The 18,649-nt window shown below is 43.1% G+C and overlaps 1 protein-coding gene across 15 annotated transcripts in view; it reads left to right on the forward strand.

Annotated features, from left to right (window-relative positions):
- TENM3 (teneurin transmembrane protein 3) overlaps nucleotides 1-18,649 on the forward strand; it is a 1,613,133-nt gene that overhangs the window by 1,488,689 nt on the left and 105,795 nt on the right. For all 15 annotated transcript variants that reach the window (XM_063920671.1, XM_063920672.1, XM_063920674.1 and 12 more), the window contains one exon: nucleotides 6,165-6,308. In XM_063920671.1, the coding sequence (XP_063776741.1) occupies nucleotides 6,165-6,308 (144 nt within the window). The remainder of the gene's footprint in view (nucleotides 1-6,164; nucleotides 6,309-18,649) is intronic.

Below are 18,649 nucleotides of genomic sequence, written 5' to 3' on the forward strand. Positions count from 1 at the left end.
TTTAATTTTATTCTTTTTAACTTCCCCCTTGATGCTGGACATGCCCACTATCTGGAAAGTCTTGGGGGGAGGGTGCTGCTGCCATGGCCCATGGCTAGACCTTACACCTCTGGTGCTGCCCATGTGGGGTCACTAGTACAAATTTTTCCAGGGCCGCTTTTTGTTCCCAATCCGCCCCTGCCCTAAATTATTCTACATAAATAACAGTTTTGCTTGTGGCTCTAGACAGAGGTAGCACCTTAGTCAGTGACACCCGGGCCAGTAAATAATCACCCCACATGCACTTGGCCGTAAAGGAGGTGTGGCCTCGCAGGAAGTTAGTGTTTACTTTAACCCAGGGGCATGGCCTTGCAGGAAGCCCCGCTTCATCACTTCAGGGGCATGCCCAGCATTCCCGTAGATGCAGGGCTGCCCCCGGAGGCTTTGGCTGTACTGCCGGCTCCACTTCAGTGACTGAATCCGGACGCTGCACAAAAATGTCACAGTGCAGCACCTGACCTGCCTAAGACACCTGGACTTAATGTTTGCTAAAACGGTAACTGAGTGACATCATGCCAATCATTTAGTGCCATTATATCCACAGTGGCTCACCTTCACTATGCCAATTACATGGGGGGTCAGCTGTTTCTTAAATGTGATGCTGCCCAGCTCCACAGTCACAAGAGAACAAGATGAAGCCCCCTCCCCCCACTTCCGCTCCTCAAGGTGTGCATGGTGTGGCGTGTGGATGGTGCAATTACCAGCCATGAATGTTCCAGCCAAAACAATGGGTCCCCAGATGTTTGATGCTGTAATGATACGCATATCACTCCTGCCACGGTGAACTGTTGGCTGGAACAACAATTATTTAGGTGCACCGAAGAATTTAGGTGAAACTGCTTGGTCAATAGAACAATGGGTCCCCCAGTTAGTGATAGAATAAAGTTTGATATCTGAAACTCCATTCAACACTAAATCTTAGTTATTGTAGTGCATTAAACTCTGAATTTCTCACCTTTTTAAATCATGTATCCCCTCATTACATTAAGGGGTCGATTCAGATAGGTGTAAATTGCATCTTGGAACATGATTCCATGTTGCACCTACATGATACATTTTCATTTGCTCCCCCAGAGGTGCACAGAAATATCTGCAATTTTGCCACAACGTTGTGGGTACCATATGTGGCAAATACAGTACTGTATGCCCAAATTGTCCCCTATATATTTATTAAGTACTCTATATTGTATATCGGATTATTCCAGACACACCCTAAATTTATTCTAAAGGCCCTCAGATGTGTATAAATGTTTGGAAAGTAACCCTTTGTCTTTAAAGTTTGAAAAGTACCCCTTGTAATTTGTGTTGAATACGTTTATTAATTAATTATACAAAACTGTTATTTTGAGGTTATGTGGTCAGATTTAAGGGGTCATTACACCACTGTGCCCCTGCGGTACACTTACTGTACTATAGGATTAGAAAGTCTATTCTATAAGATTTTTTTCTCTTTCTTTCATCTTATGAGTCGGCACACATTTTATTTCATGTTAAGCTTATAACATGTGGTGTCATTCAGACCGATATTTACAAAAACTGAAGATGGGCCAGCTGAAAAACGAAATACGATCCATATTCCATTTTCAGTTTTCAGCAACTACATGTGTATACCCCTTCCAGCTGTCACAGAGACCAATGATCCCTACTTTTTTTCTTGAGGTAGCTAATTTCTGTTCGTCATATGGTGAGCGGAAGACATGCGGCAAAACTGTCCGTCTGTACGAGCCCTTAGACAGTAAATAGTGTTGTGGCAACAGATCCAGGAGGGTTATAGTAGACAGATAGGCAATGAAGTAATCACAGGGGTAATGAAGCAATAAAATGGTAGGAAAAACTGTACAGCTATATAAAACTCCAATTAATATCAGTGTGAAGAAACAGATAAAATGCACAAGGCAGACTTTAAAAATGAGAATCCGTGCTCCAAACATTAAGGGACAAACTGCTGTCCCAGTTGATTGGGGTGTGAAGCGCTACACAACCTGTGTCCTGGAGCAACAGAGACTATCCTGGCAGAAGCAGCAGGAGTGAGAGAGATGGTAAGGCTGGCAAAGCTCATGACATGCTGTAACCAGGGAGAATATGTAAAAACACTGCAGGGTAGCTGCCATTCATCACATGAGGTGATACACCATTCAAGGTGTGTGTGTGTGTGTGTGTGTGTGTGTGTGTGTGTGTGTGTGTGTGTGTGTGTGTGTGTGTGTGTGTGTGTGTGTTGGAAATTATCTGTGATCTCAGCTGCCTTAAAATGTAGAATATGTTTAATAACTAAAAGATTTCAGTTTGTAGACTAATTGTTAATTATATTACTATTATTATTATTATTGTTATTATCATTTATTTATATGGTGCCACAAGGGATCCGCAGCGCCCAATTACACTGTAAACAAATAAGCAAAACATGAAGACAGTGACTTACAGTTCAATACAATGTAGGACAAGTACAGGATATATAAATATAGCTGCGTCAGTAAACAGCACTGTAATAAGTATTAGGGTGGCAGAAAACTGAGGGATTTGGTGCCATCAAAGGGAGTATTGAAAGAAGCTAGGTTAAGTAAGAGACGTAAAAGCACATGAGGGGAGAGAACACTGCTTGTGAGAGCTTACATTCTAAAGGGGAGGGGCACACGAACAGTGGTGACAAAGATAGGGTAGAAAGTGAGCGTGGGACACAGAAGGCTTAGGATGAGAGATGGCTGAGTTTGGTGAAAAAGTGTGTCTTGAGAGCCCGTTTGAAGTTTTGTAGAGAGGTGGAGAGTCTGAGGGGGAGAGGTAGAGAATTCCAGAAAAAAGGGAGCAGCATGTGTAAAAGCTTGGAGGATGGAGTGGGAGGAGATAATCAGTAGGCAGGAGAGTCGGCATGCATTAGCAGAGTGAAGAGAACAGTTGGGAGTGTAAAGGGAGATAAGGTCAGAGATGTAACTGTGAGAGGAGTGGGTGAGGGCTTTGTAAGTGAGTGTGAGAAGCTTGAAATGAATTCTGAAGGGGAAGGGGAGTCAGTGAAGGGCTAGTAAGAGAGGAGAGATGGATGTAGTGTATTTGGTGAGGAAGATGATCCGGGCAGCAGCATTGAGGATAGATTGGAGTGGAGAAATGTATGGGTTAGGGATGCCAGTCAAAAGGAGATTACAGTAGTCCAGTCTGGAGATGACTAGTGAGTGGATAAGGGTCTTAGTGGTATCCTGGGTGAGAAAGGGTCTGATCCTGGAAATATTTTTGAGATGAAAATGATAGGTTTGCGATAGGTGCTGAATGTGTGGTTTGAAGGAGAGGGAGGAGTCAAGGATTACTCCAAGACAGCACACTTAGAGGAGAGGAGATAGTAGTGCTATCTATAGATAATGAAATTGTGGGAGGTGAGGCTGTGCGGGAGGGTGGGAAGATGATCAGCTCAGTCTTAGACATGTTAAGTTTAAAAAAGCGCTGGGACATTCACGAAGAGATAGAAGAGAGACAGTTGGATACAAGAGTGAGGAGAGCAGGAGAGAGGTCAGGGGAGGAAAGGCATATTTGAGTATCATCAGAATAGAGATGATATTGTAAGTCCAAAAGAGCTGACCTCTCCTAAAGAGGATGTATAGAGAGAGAAGAGGAGAGGACCAAGAACAGAGCCTTGGGGGACACCTACAGTTAGGGGAAGTGTGTGTGTGGGGGGGAGGGGTTGAGACATAGAAGGAACGGTCAGAGAAGTAGGATGACAGCCAGGAGAGGGCAGTGTCACGCAGACCAAGGGAGTGGGGGATTTGCAGAAGGAGAGGGTGGTCCACAGTATCAAAAGCAGCAGAGAGGTCAAAAGGAGAATAAGCAAAGAATAGTGACCCTTGGATTTAGCAGATAGGAGGTCATTGCAGACTTTTGTGAGGGCAGTTTCAGTTGAGTGGAGAGGATGGAAGCCAGACTGGAATAGGTCAAGTATTGAGTTAGAGGAAAGAAAGGCAGTCAGGCGGTTATAGACAGAGATGGGTCGATAGTTGATGGGTCGCAGAGGGGACAGTGCCTGATGAGAGGGAGAGATTGAGCAGGTGGGCAACATGGGAGCAAGAAGAGAGAGAGAGGTAGCGGAGGAGGCTGGAGGGGAGTGGGGAGGTGGAGGGGGGTGAAGAACGGATGAGGGCCATTACTTCCTCACCAGATACATGGGAGAAAGATGTCAGAGTTGCTTAGAGGGAAGGGAAGGGGTGGTAAGGATTGGAGGTGGCTGGTTGCTGATTTTTTTGTGAGATGTTATGTCCTGACGTATGGAGTAAATTTTGGATGTGAAGTAAGTGGCAAAGTCAAGAGCAGAGAGTGAGGGGGGGGGGACGAGGTGGGGGTGGGCAGAGGAGGGAGTTGAGAGTGGCAAAGAGGCGCCAGGGGTTGGAAGACTGGGAGGACATGAGGTTTTTGAAGTATGACTGTTTAGCAAGGGAAAGGGCAGCACTGAATGAAGAGGGCATAAGTTTGTAATTGAGGAAATTTGCCTTAGTGCGTGATTTCCTCTAATGCCGCTCAGCAGTGCGTGAGCATTTTTGCAAATGTATGCATTTGGTGTGCCAGGTTTTAGGTGTTGATCTGCAAGGGTTAATAGTTGTTGGTGGAGCGACCGATGAAAGAGCAGAAGTAAGGGAAGCATTGTATAGGGATGTGGCTTCTTCAGGGCATGAGAGAGACAGTATAAGAGAGAGAAGTGAGTCGAGTAGGGAGTATAGGGAAGTGGTGTTGATAGCCTCAATGTTGCGTTTAGTGATGGTAGCCTTAGGAGGTAGAGATGGAGTAGCAGAGAGAGATAAGTTAAAAAGGAGAGCAGGTGTTGGTCTGAGAGAGGAAATGGGGAGTTAGAGAAATCAGAAATACAGTATCACAGCGGTGAGTGAAGACCAGATCCAGTGAGCTCCCATTCACATGGGAGGGGGGGGAGGTCCACTGGGAGAAACTGATTGAAGATGTAAGGTTAAGGAGTTTAAAGGCAGAGGATTTTGTGGGGATATCAATTGGGATGTTGAAGTTGCCTAAGATAATGGAGGGAATGTCAGAAGAGAGGAATTGAGGAAGCCAGGAAGCAAAGTTGTCAAGGAATTTGTAGGGAATGCCAGGGGGTAATTATATGCTACTTCATAACAAGAAACATTATTAGGGGCAGATGTATTAAGCCTGGAGAAGTGCTAAAGCCGTGATAAGGTGATAACGCACCAGCCAATCAGCTCCAATATGTACATTTACAGTTAGGAGCTGATTGGCTGGTGTGTTATCACATTGCAATTATCACTGCATTATCACTTCTCCAGGCTTAATACATCTGCCCCATTAAATCATACCACTGAAGACTGTGCTGTGGCTAGCTGCTCTTACAGGCATTAGATCTGGAGACCTGCTATCCAGAGATTTCCTCCGCTGCCCAGAGATAATGATTTATATTGACCTGGGTTATTGTCAGATTAACCTGGGTTGTGGCTCGGTGTGAAGAGTCCCTGTAAAATTTTTTACCACTGACTGATCATACACTTATGGCCACTTCCATGTTTTACCCCCAGCTCCTGCCATTTGCACCACCCTATCCACTCAAACACAGTTACTTACACAATTACTTTTCTATGTAGTTAGAAGGGGTGAGGAGAACAGTCTGGAAGAGGAGCAGCAAAGTAATAAGGAATATAGGTTATGATGGTTACTGCATACACACAAATAGCCAATATTAGAAATTGTAGTGGAAGCCATAAAAAAGCAAGACGATCAAACTTCAAACCTTGATTTTTGAACTTGATGCATTGCACTAATATTTATTTCAACTTCAAGAGCTTGCCTTTAAGTACAATGTAATATTAGTTTTGAGTGTAATATTGAAATGAGTGTATTTAAAATGATTAGCATCCAGTGCTGATACTGCCTCTTGCACGATTACATTGCCCATGATCCGCGCTCTGTGGGTTCCACTCTTTGTTTCAATTCTCCTCTAAAGAGGATACCAGTGTATTAAATTATACATTTATTAGACACCAAATGTGTGTAAGAATAGCACAGCCGGTAATTATGTAATTGTAGGATATAATGGGAACTGTTGAACACAGGTAAAATGCATTAAGTATATTCATTCTGTTAATCTGGGTATTTATACAGTTTCTGCTCCTTCCCATTGTGTGTTGCAGTGTCTGTTGGGTATGAATATGAATCGTGCCTTGACCTTACACTTTGGGAGAAGAGGACAGCAATTTTGCAAGGCTATGAGTTGGATGCCTCCAATATGGGTGGCTGGACTCTGGATAAACATCATGTTTTGGATGTCCAGAATGGTAAGTCCTTTGATGTCTTCCTATGTCAGATTTTAAATCTTGAGAAGATACATGACCACTTATTTTTAACATTTAGAGAATCCCTTTACATATGTAATTCAGCTTTCAATACAAAGCGGATGTGGGGAGGGCTGCTGATTTTGAGCACCCGTAAAATACAGCAATTCCCTTCTTTACATGGAAGGCCACTTACATTACAGAGAGAGTCTGTCAGCTCAACATCTTTCTAAACAGTTAAAGCAATTCTTTATATCTCATTTTACCAACTTTGCATTGTTTTTTAGAAATGTGTTGTCTAGTTGTAGCTCTCCATTGGAGGCATACTTCCATCGGTTTGGAAACTAGAATATTGTTACCAGTAGTGGCTCCAGATGTGGGCTTGGAGCACAGTCCAGAATTCAAATAGGGGAGCCACATAGGCTCAGCCCCACCTCTGGAACCACCACTGATTGTCACTTTTTTTTTTTTACCAATGATTACACATTCTCTTCTGCAGTCAAATTTCTGGTCTACAGTTAATAAAACTGCCCATAGCGTACATTGAGAATTGATGGTGTTATTTATGAGAAACATTTATGGATTTGTTGAAATGTACTGGCAGTGATCTCTATATTTTTATAAACCAATGTAGCATCCTGTATAGGAATCAACTTTAAAAGATAGGACTAATGTTCTTGCACCTGGCCTTTGGGTGTACCGTACTATGGGGTTAATTTTGACCCAATCGCACGCTGCAGTTTATCGGATTAGAACTGCGCCGGTGCATGCCAGACGTCCGAAGGCTGCGCTATGATCGCCTCTGTCTGATTGGCAGGCAGAGGCGGTCGCTGGGCGGCGGGGGGGGGGGAGGAACGGCGGCGTTTGGCCGCCGTTTCGTGGGTGCGGTCCGGCCAACGCAGGCATGGCCGGATTGTGCTGGGGGCAGGCCGCAGTGGCTGCGTGACGTCACATGCAGCCGCTGTGGGCCGGGGAGCGACGAGTAGCTCCGGCCAGCACGCTAAAGCTGCGCTGACCGGAAGCTACTCCTAAAGTTCAAAAGCATCGCTGCTGTGCGATGCTTTTGCACTTCCGCAGGGGGCTGGCACTGACATGCGGGGCGGGATATCCCTGTGCTGGGCTGGGCGTCCCCCCGCATTTCTATGGTCATGATCGTAGCCCTGCAAAATTTTGGAGGGCTACGATCAACTCGGAATCACCCCCTATATCTCCCAGTAAGATTGCGAGCAGGGCTCTCCTACCTCTATGTCTGTCTGTTTTTGCCCAGTCTGTTCTATTACAGTTGTTCAAATTGTAAAGCGGAATGGAATATGCTGCGCTATATAAGAAACTGTTAATAAATAAGTAAAATAAATAAAATATCCCATGGTACATAGATGACCATGGCAAACCACTTTACACCTGGCTGTCAGTGATAGCTTGTGTCCTAAAATCGTGGTCAGGAACTATGTAGACTGTTCTCCCGGTCCTCACTGTATGCATTATTTTTATTATTACATTTTATTTATAGGGCGCCACAAGTATTTCGCAGAGCCGTACAAAGGTCAGTACAGGGAGACAAAACTTAGCATTACAGTAAATAAATAATAAAAATAGACTACAGGTAACAAAGAGCACCACAATTCTCAAACATAATACAGCTTAGAGGTAAGTAGCGAGGGAGTAATCATTGTACTACTTGGGGCTGGCGGCCATAGATAGAGATGAGCCTTTACCAGCAGGAGAGAAAGCGGGTAAAGATGGTCGCTGAGTAGGAGAGAGCCGCGAGTGAAATGTGTCGAGAAGAGGGCTTTGCAACAAGGGGAAAGAGGGCCCTGCTCTGAAGAGCTAACAATCTAGTGGGGGTGGGCGACAGACAGATGACATGAGGTGCAGGCAAGCGGGAGGAAGCCTGATGGCAGTATGCAAGCAAAGCAGAGATGTTCAAGGCATGAGGCAGGGGGATGGAGGAGCAGCCTCAGGACTAGGTTATGTATTCTCAACGGTATAAGTACAAAGTGCTACTATCAGCCTCTGTTTCCCCTGTTTATTTCAAGTATAAATGAAAAATGTTTGGGTCAGGGACTTTCATAATAGAACAGGTGGGTGGCTCTCATACTTGCTTTAGATAACTAGTTATTTCCGGTTCTAAGTTAATGACATAAAAGTTTTGGAACAAAGAAGTTACCTACTCAGAATGTACAGTAGCTCGGAACTCTGGAACATACAACTAGGCCCAGGTTCACAAACTCTGTCCTCAGGACCCCACACAGTACATGTTTTCCAGGTCTCTTCACAGAATCACAAATGAAATAATTAGCTCAACCTGTGGATCTTTTAAAATGTGTCCGTGAGTAATTAATACACCTGTGCACCTGCTGGGTTACCTGCAATACCTGCGCTGTATGGGGTCCTGAGGACCGAGTTTGAGAACCTGTGGCCTAGACTATTATCTTTTTTTTTAAATTATTATTATTATTGTTATTATTATTATTATTATCATCATCAAACTACAGTGGTTGCTATTTAATTTTCAAGCCTACGGTATCATGGCACTGAGGTACTAGGAAACTCACACCCTGAAATGAAAGAACTTTACATGGATCTTGCCAGACCAGCATACACCGATTTGGTTGACCAGTTTTCTATACAGTGGTGCCAGGAGAATTATAAATGTCACAATACTCCTTTCGTATCATTTGGCTAAGATATGCAGTAGATCATCCTAGCAATCATAATGCAAATAGTTTAACAGAATTTAGACCTTGTATTGTAAACGCACGAGATGTAGCTCCATGATTAACAGCAGCGAGAGCCTCCATTTCTCAGGAGCTGCTGTACAGCTTGCACTAAGCAGTAGCACATAATGGATGTGTGTGGAATGAGGACTCGGGGAAATGTTGCTGTTTGCAGTAATAATGGAGATGCATATGAATAGTAAAATATGAGCCTGCCTTATGCCACAAGGTGAACCAATCTCCCAGCTTTAAATTACATTGAACACCGCTGCCTGACAACTGGTGACTTTTCACAGCAACGCGTGTCTAATTGAATAAACGAAGTGGTTAGTTGTGATGACAAGGTGGATGAGCTGGTAAAATGTGTTTCAGGGCATGTGTTTGTGCGGGCACCCTCATACACAGTCATAAATATTCCTCTGCTCGTCTTCCTGTTCTGTGATACTAGAGGAGAAAGCTGAAGGACCTATTTCTCAAGCTAATGACAGCATAAATAATACGCAATAGTGCAGATAGCAGGCATGGAGGAGCTCGCTGATGAAAATTATACCATGTCTCGTTTGCAGGAGAAAAGGGTGCTTACTGATTGTTGCCAATGATGTAATCATATGAGGAACACATGCGATTTTTGATCAATTCCTAATCAGGACAGCATTGTTATAGAATATTGTTTATGAGACATTTTCTTCCATTTACATATTTTGTGCCATTCGGCATTGGCTGTTAAGTCACTTGGTTCCATCTGTATGTCATATTGGCAGTTTCAAGCGTTTACAATAAAGAAATGGTTCTATTTATTCAGAAGGGCTTCTAAGTGCTTTGAAGAACAGTGCTCTCGAGTTTCCTTTTGTTTAGTTTTTTTGTTTTTTACAAGACTGATCGTTTTAACAGCATCTCAGACAAAAAAGTGTACCCATTAGCCCGCAGTACTGCCTTTGAAACTCGTATCCACAATCAATAAACCATGTTTAGGTACAAAGTGCAAACTGACATGCGGTTTACATGGATTATGGCAAATAGAGATTTATTATGACACGTCCATGTAGAAAATAATAGCTGACCATTTTATACCTGGGACTGAGATGGTAACCATCGATCTGCACTCAGTGGTGGACACTGGTAATGGATAAACATGTCTAGGATTTAACATTTTCTTAAGTAAGAAAAATTTACCAACCAACATATGCTTTGCTTGTTAATTTCCACAAGGCCCATTACAGTCCTGCTGGCTCAGCATTTGATATGTAAAATGACTGTGATTTGTCATCACTATTAGCTATTTATAGTGCTGCCTACCATTATTGGTGTTCAGGTTGTTTGCTTTTGTCTTAGCATCCTGCTTTTTGCATATTAATTCAGACGTAACCTCTAATGCACCGAAAGTACTTTAGTAATTCCAAAGTCGAAAAGAAAGAAAATACCGTGATGTTTGACCTTGTCAATTTTGACCAGCAGTATGCCAAATTGCTAAATGCAAGTTGACATAGGCATTCATATTTGTACATTAGGGCTTATTAAACACCCTAGTACTGTGTGATGGTCGTTTTAATATTTTTAAGATGCGCTTGAAACGTGATTGAGTTACAGTTCATGGCATTATTTTATTAAATAAGCCCTGCTGACTCATTCCTTTCTATCCATATATTAATAAATACTAGCCAATGTATGAAAACGTTGAAGATATGAAATAAATATTTTTACAGTATCAGGGCATAATGGCAGGGCTTGCTGGTATTTAACGTTCCAAAGGAGCTAGTGAGCTGAGTAACCTGACATTTTTAGCTAGTTCATTGATACTCTTCTCCCCCACTAGCAGTTATACTTGTTTACATAGGTCCCTCCCTACTCACTGTAAGTATTGGGGCATGTATTCAGAATATTTTTCCGGGCCATTTCCCTTCCAGGACAAACCATTTAAGGCCTGGAAAGTGGAAAGCTTGCACGGATGACTGTCGTTTTTCCAATAGGCGTATGACTATTGCGGGCGGCAGTTCCTTAGTAGATGGAGTCCTGCAACAGTATAAGATATACAGTATATGCTATTTAAGTGGTCCCTTGCGTCCTCATATACATTAAAGGACTGTTGTCTTCTCTCAGAACTGCTCATTACAAATATCAGTCCACGCCACCCCCCGAGGGGGAGTAACCAGGCTCGAAGCATGGCAAGCACGTTGCTCTCACCGTCTGGATCCCACCTGTCGGGATTCCGGCATCGGTCTTATGACCACCGGGAGCCCAACTGTCAGGATCCCATACTGAATCCTATTAAACTTACATACAAAATTCTGTTTGATTTCACATAGATAGTTGTACTCTTGCTGCAGAGTCCATGGTGACTGACATCACAACTGGACGTGCACATGTAAATGCCAGCCATTGAAGTGTGTATGCACTGACCGATCGTCAGATTGGTCAACGGAGTGGACAGACAGCCGATCCATCGTCCTAGTTTGTACCCAGCTTTAGACCAAGATTGTGCATATTTATACTGTGTGGAAAAGTCTCACCATGACTTTTTGTTATTATATCAGAAATCCAAGTAAACACAAGTTTTAATGGGGTTTTAAGAATTTTTATTTCACAACATCACAGTAGGTGAAAAGTGGGGGAAAATCCTTATGTAAGCTACAGCGCTGGCTATCATTATTCCATCATTTCTAATAAAAAATGCAAAAATCAACTACTGTATACAGTAAGACTCCATTCTCTGCTTCCAATACTTATGGCCACTATCAACCTTCTACTCTGTCTTGTGTACCGCTGTTTTGGAGCTTAGAATTACTTCTTCACTCTTTCATAAACTTCACGTATGTTGTGACATTGTGGAATTAACGTGTGACTTTGCCACTATACCTGTGACTTGCAGAATTGTGCGGGTATTGGGAGTGTACTAGATCTAGATGAACATATCCTGCGAGGTGCGTGTCTGTGTAATGCGAGACTTCACACTACAGGGCTCCCCGCTAATTGCATTCCACCCGGTTAAAGTAAGTTACTAATGGAAGACCTGTACTTAAAGTGGCACTAGTTAGCCCTCTAATATACAGAGCGCAAGAGACGCTACAGACTTAACACAATAATCATCATGGCATATTTGTAAGGTGCAATACAACTGCAGATCTGGTAACATTCTATATGGTACACTATGTCTCTTTTCTCTGTAGTACTGTTACCCTTGTATCACTTGCCTACCCCAACTCCTCTTCACTATATGCTCTCCCTCATTTGATTTGGGGACTTACACTCGGGGATTCAGAATTACAAACCACTGATCGTGTGCGGAATCTTGGCGTTGTCCTGGATGGTGGCTTGACACTTAAACATCAGATATCAGCCACAATCAAATCCTCATTCTTTCACCTGAGGAACATAGCCAGAATCAAACACTTAATTCCCTCAGATGATATGCCAAAAGTCATCCTTGCATTTGTATCACCTCGATTAGACTACTGTAATGCCCTCTACCTTGGTCTCCCAGCAAAAGAATTGCACCGCTTACAGCTGGTGCAAAACACAGCTGCCAGGCTAACATACCAGCCCAACTCTAGCCACGTAACACCCATCCTCTACTCCAGTAATTTTCAACCTTTTTCAATTCGGGGCACGCCGAACAAAATTCTGAAATTGCCAAGGCACACCATCAGTACCCCACGAACAACCCCCCCCCCAAAAAAACAACAACAACAACAACACACTTTAGCCCACATGGGGAATTAAAACACACATTGGTCCCCACAGTAATTGCACATATTGTCCCCCCACGGCAATTACACACATCCCCCTCCCCACACAGTAATTACACATATTGTCACCCCACATTAATTGCACATATTGTCCCCCCACAGTAATTACACATATCGTCCCCACCCAGCAATTACACACATTGCCCCCCCCACACACAGTAATTACACATCCCCCCCACGCACACACACACACACACACACACACACACACACACACACACACACACAGTAATTACACATATCGTCCCCGCCCAGAAATTACACACATTGCCCCCCCCCCCACACACAGTAATTACACATCCCCCCCACGCACACACACACACACACACAGTAATTACACATATCGTCCCCACCCAGCAATTACACACATTGCCCCCCCCACACACACAGTAATTACACATCCCCCCCACGCACACACACACACAGTAATTACACATATCGTCCCCGCCCAGCAATTACACACATTGCCCCCCCCACACACACAGTAATTACACATCCCCCCCACGCACACACACACAGTAATTACACATATCGTCCCCGCCCAGCAATTACACACATTGCCCCCCCTACACACACAGTAATTACACACACACACACCCCACGCACACACACAGTAATTACACACATGGGCCCCCCACAGTAATTATACATATTGGCCCCCACATTAATTCTGCACACTGTTCACACAGCTATTACTGTAACATTAATACAAATACACTGGACCATACCTGTAAGGTTTCAGCATCACTTTTCCATTTGCCTCTCCCTCCCTCAGCGTCAGCCGGCAGGGGTTAATGCAGCCGTGAGCAGTGAGGTGCAGCAGGGAGCAGCACTTTGCTGGTGGCTGGCAGGCAGGGGTTAATGCAGCCGTGAGCAGTGAGGAGCAGTAGGGAGCAGCACTTGCCTGGTGGTGGCGGGCGGGCAGCCAGGCTTGCGGCGGGCGGGTGGGCAGGCGATGTGTCACGCTGCGTTGCCAAAGTTCACCAGCGTGATGACGGGCAGCGCATCTCTGGCGGCACATCTGAAAGCCACTGGCGGCACACCAGTGTGCCGCGGCACAGTGGTTGAAAACCACTGCTCTACTCCCTTCACTGGCTGCCTGTAAGATGGCGAATCATCTTCAAGATTGGCTTACTGAGTTTGAAAGCACTACATGACCAGGGCCCAAAGTACATGAAGCAGCTTCTGACCCCATACTGCCCCACTCGATTACTGCGATCTGTAGATGAAGGACTTTTAGCAGTACCTAGAATCTCCCGTAATTAATCTGGGGGTCGAGCTTTTAGTCTTGCGGCTCCGACTCTATGGAACTCACTTCCCTGCACAGTGCAAGATGCCCCAACTATAGAATCCTTCAAAAGTAGACTCAAGACTTTCCTGTTTACTCAAGCATTTCCATAATTGTCCCTTTAGTATCTCCATGCTTCTGTATTTTATGAAAAGCTTTTCTGTACTTCATTATTTTCTGTACTACATTATGCTATGTATCTGTTAGGGTGGTCTTCTGTATGCCGAATGTCGGGATCCCGGCGCACAGTATACTGGCGCCGGAATCCCTGACACCCGGCATACCGACAACTATTCTCCCTCGTGGGGGTCCATGACCCCCCCTGGAGGGAGAATAAAATAGTGTGGCGCAGCGTGGCGAGCGCAGCGAGCCCGCAAGGGGCTCCTTTGCGCTCGCCACGCTGTCGGTATGCCGGCGGTCGGGCTCCCGGCGCCGGTATGCTGGGCGCCGGGAGCCCGAGCGCCGGCATACCGTACGACACCCTATATCTGTTAAGCGCCTTGAGTCCTATTGGAGAAGTAGCGCTATATAAAATTATTATTATTATTATTTGTGTATAATGTTTATTATTACATTAATTTTCCCTGTGTAAATGGCTTACTCGCTTTGCACTCTGTACTCGGTTTTTATATCATGGCTCTGTATGTTTCTGTCAGCTCACTAAATAAATATAATCTCGCATGGTGACAGAACAAAAACATACAAGATCAGCGACCTGAGGTGCGTGCAATAAACGATAACTGTATATTAGATGTTGTTTTATTGCTTTATAATATAGTATCTGAAATAATCATAAGGCTCTTTGTCCACATTTTTATTTCATTGTAAATGCCCATCTAACCCATTCAGATGGGGTTCCTACAGTAACCACTACTACTATTTCTATAGCAGGGTATAATATTGTACCTCTCTCTATCATATCTGCCTATGGTGTATAGCTAATGATGGCATGGACTAGCTGAAAGCCACCCTAGTTCTTTAAATATATGAATATATGCTCCTATATACATTTGTCAACTTTGTGTATGAGGCTGTGACTACCTTTGTTTTGGCCCAGTGGCCCACCAATTTATTCAGAGCTGTTTTTGAATAGAATAACTTTCATCCAGACCCTATCATCCTGACCTCTACTTGTAGGCACTTACAGTAGAGCGACTAGCCTGCTTTCTGGACCTCCCCTCCAGTAGATTCGGGAGAGCCAAGGGACAAGAGTGCAATAAACTAATACACAACGTTGTGCAGTGGGGGTGAGGTCATTGATATCAAAGCCTATCGCACTTTAAAAAAACAAAAGTGAGGTGTGGTCCGTCAGTGTGACCTCTGTTAGGAAACCACAAATTTTGGAGTCTCCTGGATATTCCAGAAAATTGGGCAAATAGAGGTACTTCCCTGTATGTATGCATCTGACTGCCACAGCAGAGTTCCACCTTTTCATACATCTAACAAACTTTTTTTTCTTTGTTTGACCCACTATTATTAACCTAGTTAGTGGAATTCTCTACCTCTCCCTATCAGACTCTTAAACTTTCTATAAAAATTTAAATAGGCTCTTAAAACCCAGCCAACACTCATCATAACCCTCTATTCCACTCTGTGTCACCCCTGTCTGTCTACCCTTCCCTTTTAGAATGTAAGCTCTCACGAGCGGGGCCCTCTTCCCTCATGTGCCTTTCCTTCTCTTAAGGGGCCCATACATCAGCATTCAATTAGGACAATGTAACGTTTTGCAGATAACTGTGTCAATACATCTGCAATGTATGAATTACACAGATCGCAGATTTCGGCCACAAATCGATTGGGATTGTTAAATCAGGTTTTTCAACATGTTTAATTTCACAAATCAATTGGGGCTGTAGATTGCTAGTGTATGGGTAACCATCAGCAGATCTGCAGACAATTTCTAGTAAACGGATGAGTCAAGATTGGCAGATCTGTTTTACTGAAAATTATATGCAAATCAATGAAAAATATCTGTAATGTATGGGCAAAGTTAGATGGATTGAGGGAACCCTATATCTGGGGGAAAAAATCACAGGATCTGTGTAACAATAAATTGTGATTGCTGATGTATGGGTCCCTTTACATAAACCATCTTCTACAATTCTCCAAATTCCTTAGTTTTCTGCCAATATTCTGCCAATTTCTGCCTAATGCAACTATGTATATATATACCATGTACTGGTCCTATATTGTCTTGAACTGGTAGTCACTGTTTTCTCCTTTTGCTTATTTGTTTATGTATTCTGTAACTAGGCGCTGCAGATCCCTTGTGGCACTATATAAATAAAGGATGATAATAATAATAATACACTTGACTTGGATTATAACTGTAAAATGATGTGATCAATAAGTGTGTTTTCATCTCACAGAAAATTATTCTCTGAGGTATAATCCCAGACAAAAAGAACATGTCTATTTCTAACCTTATTTTAGGACTTGTTATGATTTCTGATATTTGTTGTAATTAAGACATGTATTGATTGTGAAATGGTAACGCAATAGGAAAAAATATGACTGGTATATTACATCGCTGTTTATTGTAGAGTTCCTGAAATCAATATCTTGCCACAGATCACCTTCACATTGTAATGAGAGGATAAATAAATGGAAAGGCGTTTATGGATCTAGCTGAGAAAAACAGACTTGAAAACACCCTAATTAGTTATAAAATTACAAAGCTTTAAATCTTCAGAAAATTTTTATTTTGTTTTTGATTTTATTTTTTGTGTGTGTTTGTGACCTTACAAGTAAATACAATATCAGTATATTAAACCCAAAGATGTGCTGCATTTGCGAGTGTTCTCGTTAGGTACATGGTGGAAATCCTAATGCTGTAATTAATAATGCTGTAATTATTTTTTATGTGGCATTAAAGAAACGTAAAGTCAAACGTGACAAAATAAAACAACCTCCAAATAGCCTCAGCCCTGAGACTTGTGTCTGAAACAAACCACATGGGATAGAAATCACTGGTTATATAAGTAATGAGTTTATAAAATATTTTCAGTTATTTTGTTTTTGTCATAACAAATGTGTACTTAATAGATAGTATGTGCCCAAGCCTAGGCTTTGAGGATGTAAAGGGTTAAGTAAAGAAATGTACATTTGCGCATGTGAAGCTTTAAGGTAAAATGTACTATTACGGGGTCCATTCAATTAGATGCGAGTTACTCGTGGCTGCGTATATGCCGCACTTATGGTACCTCCTGACTTGCAGATTTTTTTGCGCAGTCTCAGAGCTGTGTACAAAAATCCACGAGTCCAGGGAGAGATCGGTCTGTGCGGTGCCTTTGGTGGCGGGTCCATGCCGTTACAGCTACAGTTCAATTCAATTCACGTCTAACTTAATTGACCCCCTAAGGGTTAAGATGACTTTCCTTTGCATCAGTGTTACAGTGTAATTGATTATTTCTTCCCCATGCAGCATAACCCATAAAATGCATATCCTACAGCTCTCACTTACAGTAGGGGTCTATTTACATACAGGTGTTTTCACCGTAGATAAGGATACTTCCTATGTAACATGCCTCAGAATCTTTAAAAGCTCTACCATGTTAAACATGGGGAAGGCTCTAGTAGAGGGATGGATGGGGTGTTCTCTAGTTCTCTTTCCCATTCCCATCCATCCATATTTCCTGGGGGGAGGTGGGGAGTGTATACCTCGAGAACATACCTTTTCACTTAGAGGTGTAGAAAGGCAGAGCTCTTCACATGGGGATGTTGCAGAGGGAGTATGCCCCAACAGGTGAGCTCACAAATGTCTGAGCTGAAAGTACTCATAGAACTTAGTCGAGAGGGCAGGAAATTTTAGAACAGAGTTCTGCTAAAGAAAATATTGATTTTTATATTGTTCTTGTATTTGTGACCCATTAAGTTGCACATCATTGCTAACAATGAACCTGCAAGCCAGTTACTTATATATTTGGAAACATTATGGCAAACAGAAGAAGAGGTGTTCTATGGCTATCAACGGGATATGTCTAATAGAGTACTGTATAAGATATGCCATTTCAGAAGTATTGGCTCAATAATACACAGGCATTGATAGGACGATTCGGCTTTGCTGTTTACAAACCGAATTAGGACCAGAAAAACACATTGTGTTTTTATTGGGTGATGTAATACTTTATTACAGTTTTATTGTCCAGCGGGCAGATCTAGGAGGTAATACCGTCTGACAGTGGCGTAACTAGAAATTTTTCTCCCCCAAGCCAAAAAATTCTTCGGCTTCACATAAAGGGGCGTGGCATTGCAGGAAAAGACTACCTTATACCCCAGTTTTGCAACCTGCACGCCCAGACGTTAGCCACCACAGGAAAGAAAAATAATCCTGATTCATGCCCCTTACATTATTTGTCATTTTTCCTCCTTATAGTAATGCCCAGTATACATTATGCCACATACTGCAATGGCCCTTAGACATTATGCCACACACAATAATGCACATGACACAATATGCACACACTGTAATGCCCCCGACACATTATGCCACACACCGTAATGCCTGTGACACATTATGACAGGAATCGCAATGCCCGTTATACATTATGCTACACACTGCAATGCCCCTGATACATTATAGCACATACAATGTCT

The sequence above is a fragment of the Pseudophryne corroboree genome, chromosome 1 (genome assembly GCF_028390025.1).
Source record: "Pseudophryne corroboree isolate aPseCor3 chromosome 1, aPseCor3.hap2, whole genome shotgun sequence".
Taxonomy (NCBI): domain Eukaryota; kingdom Metazoa; phylum Chordata; class Amphibia; order Anura; family Myobatrachidae; genus Pseudophryne; species Pseudophryne corroboree.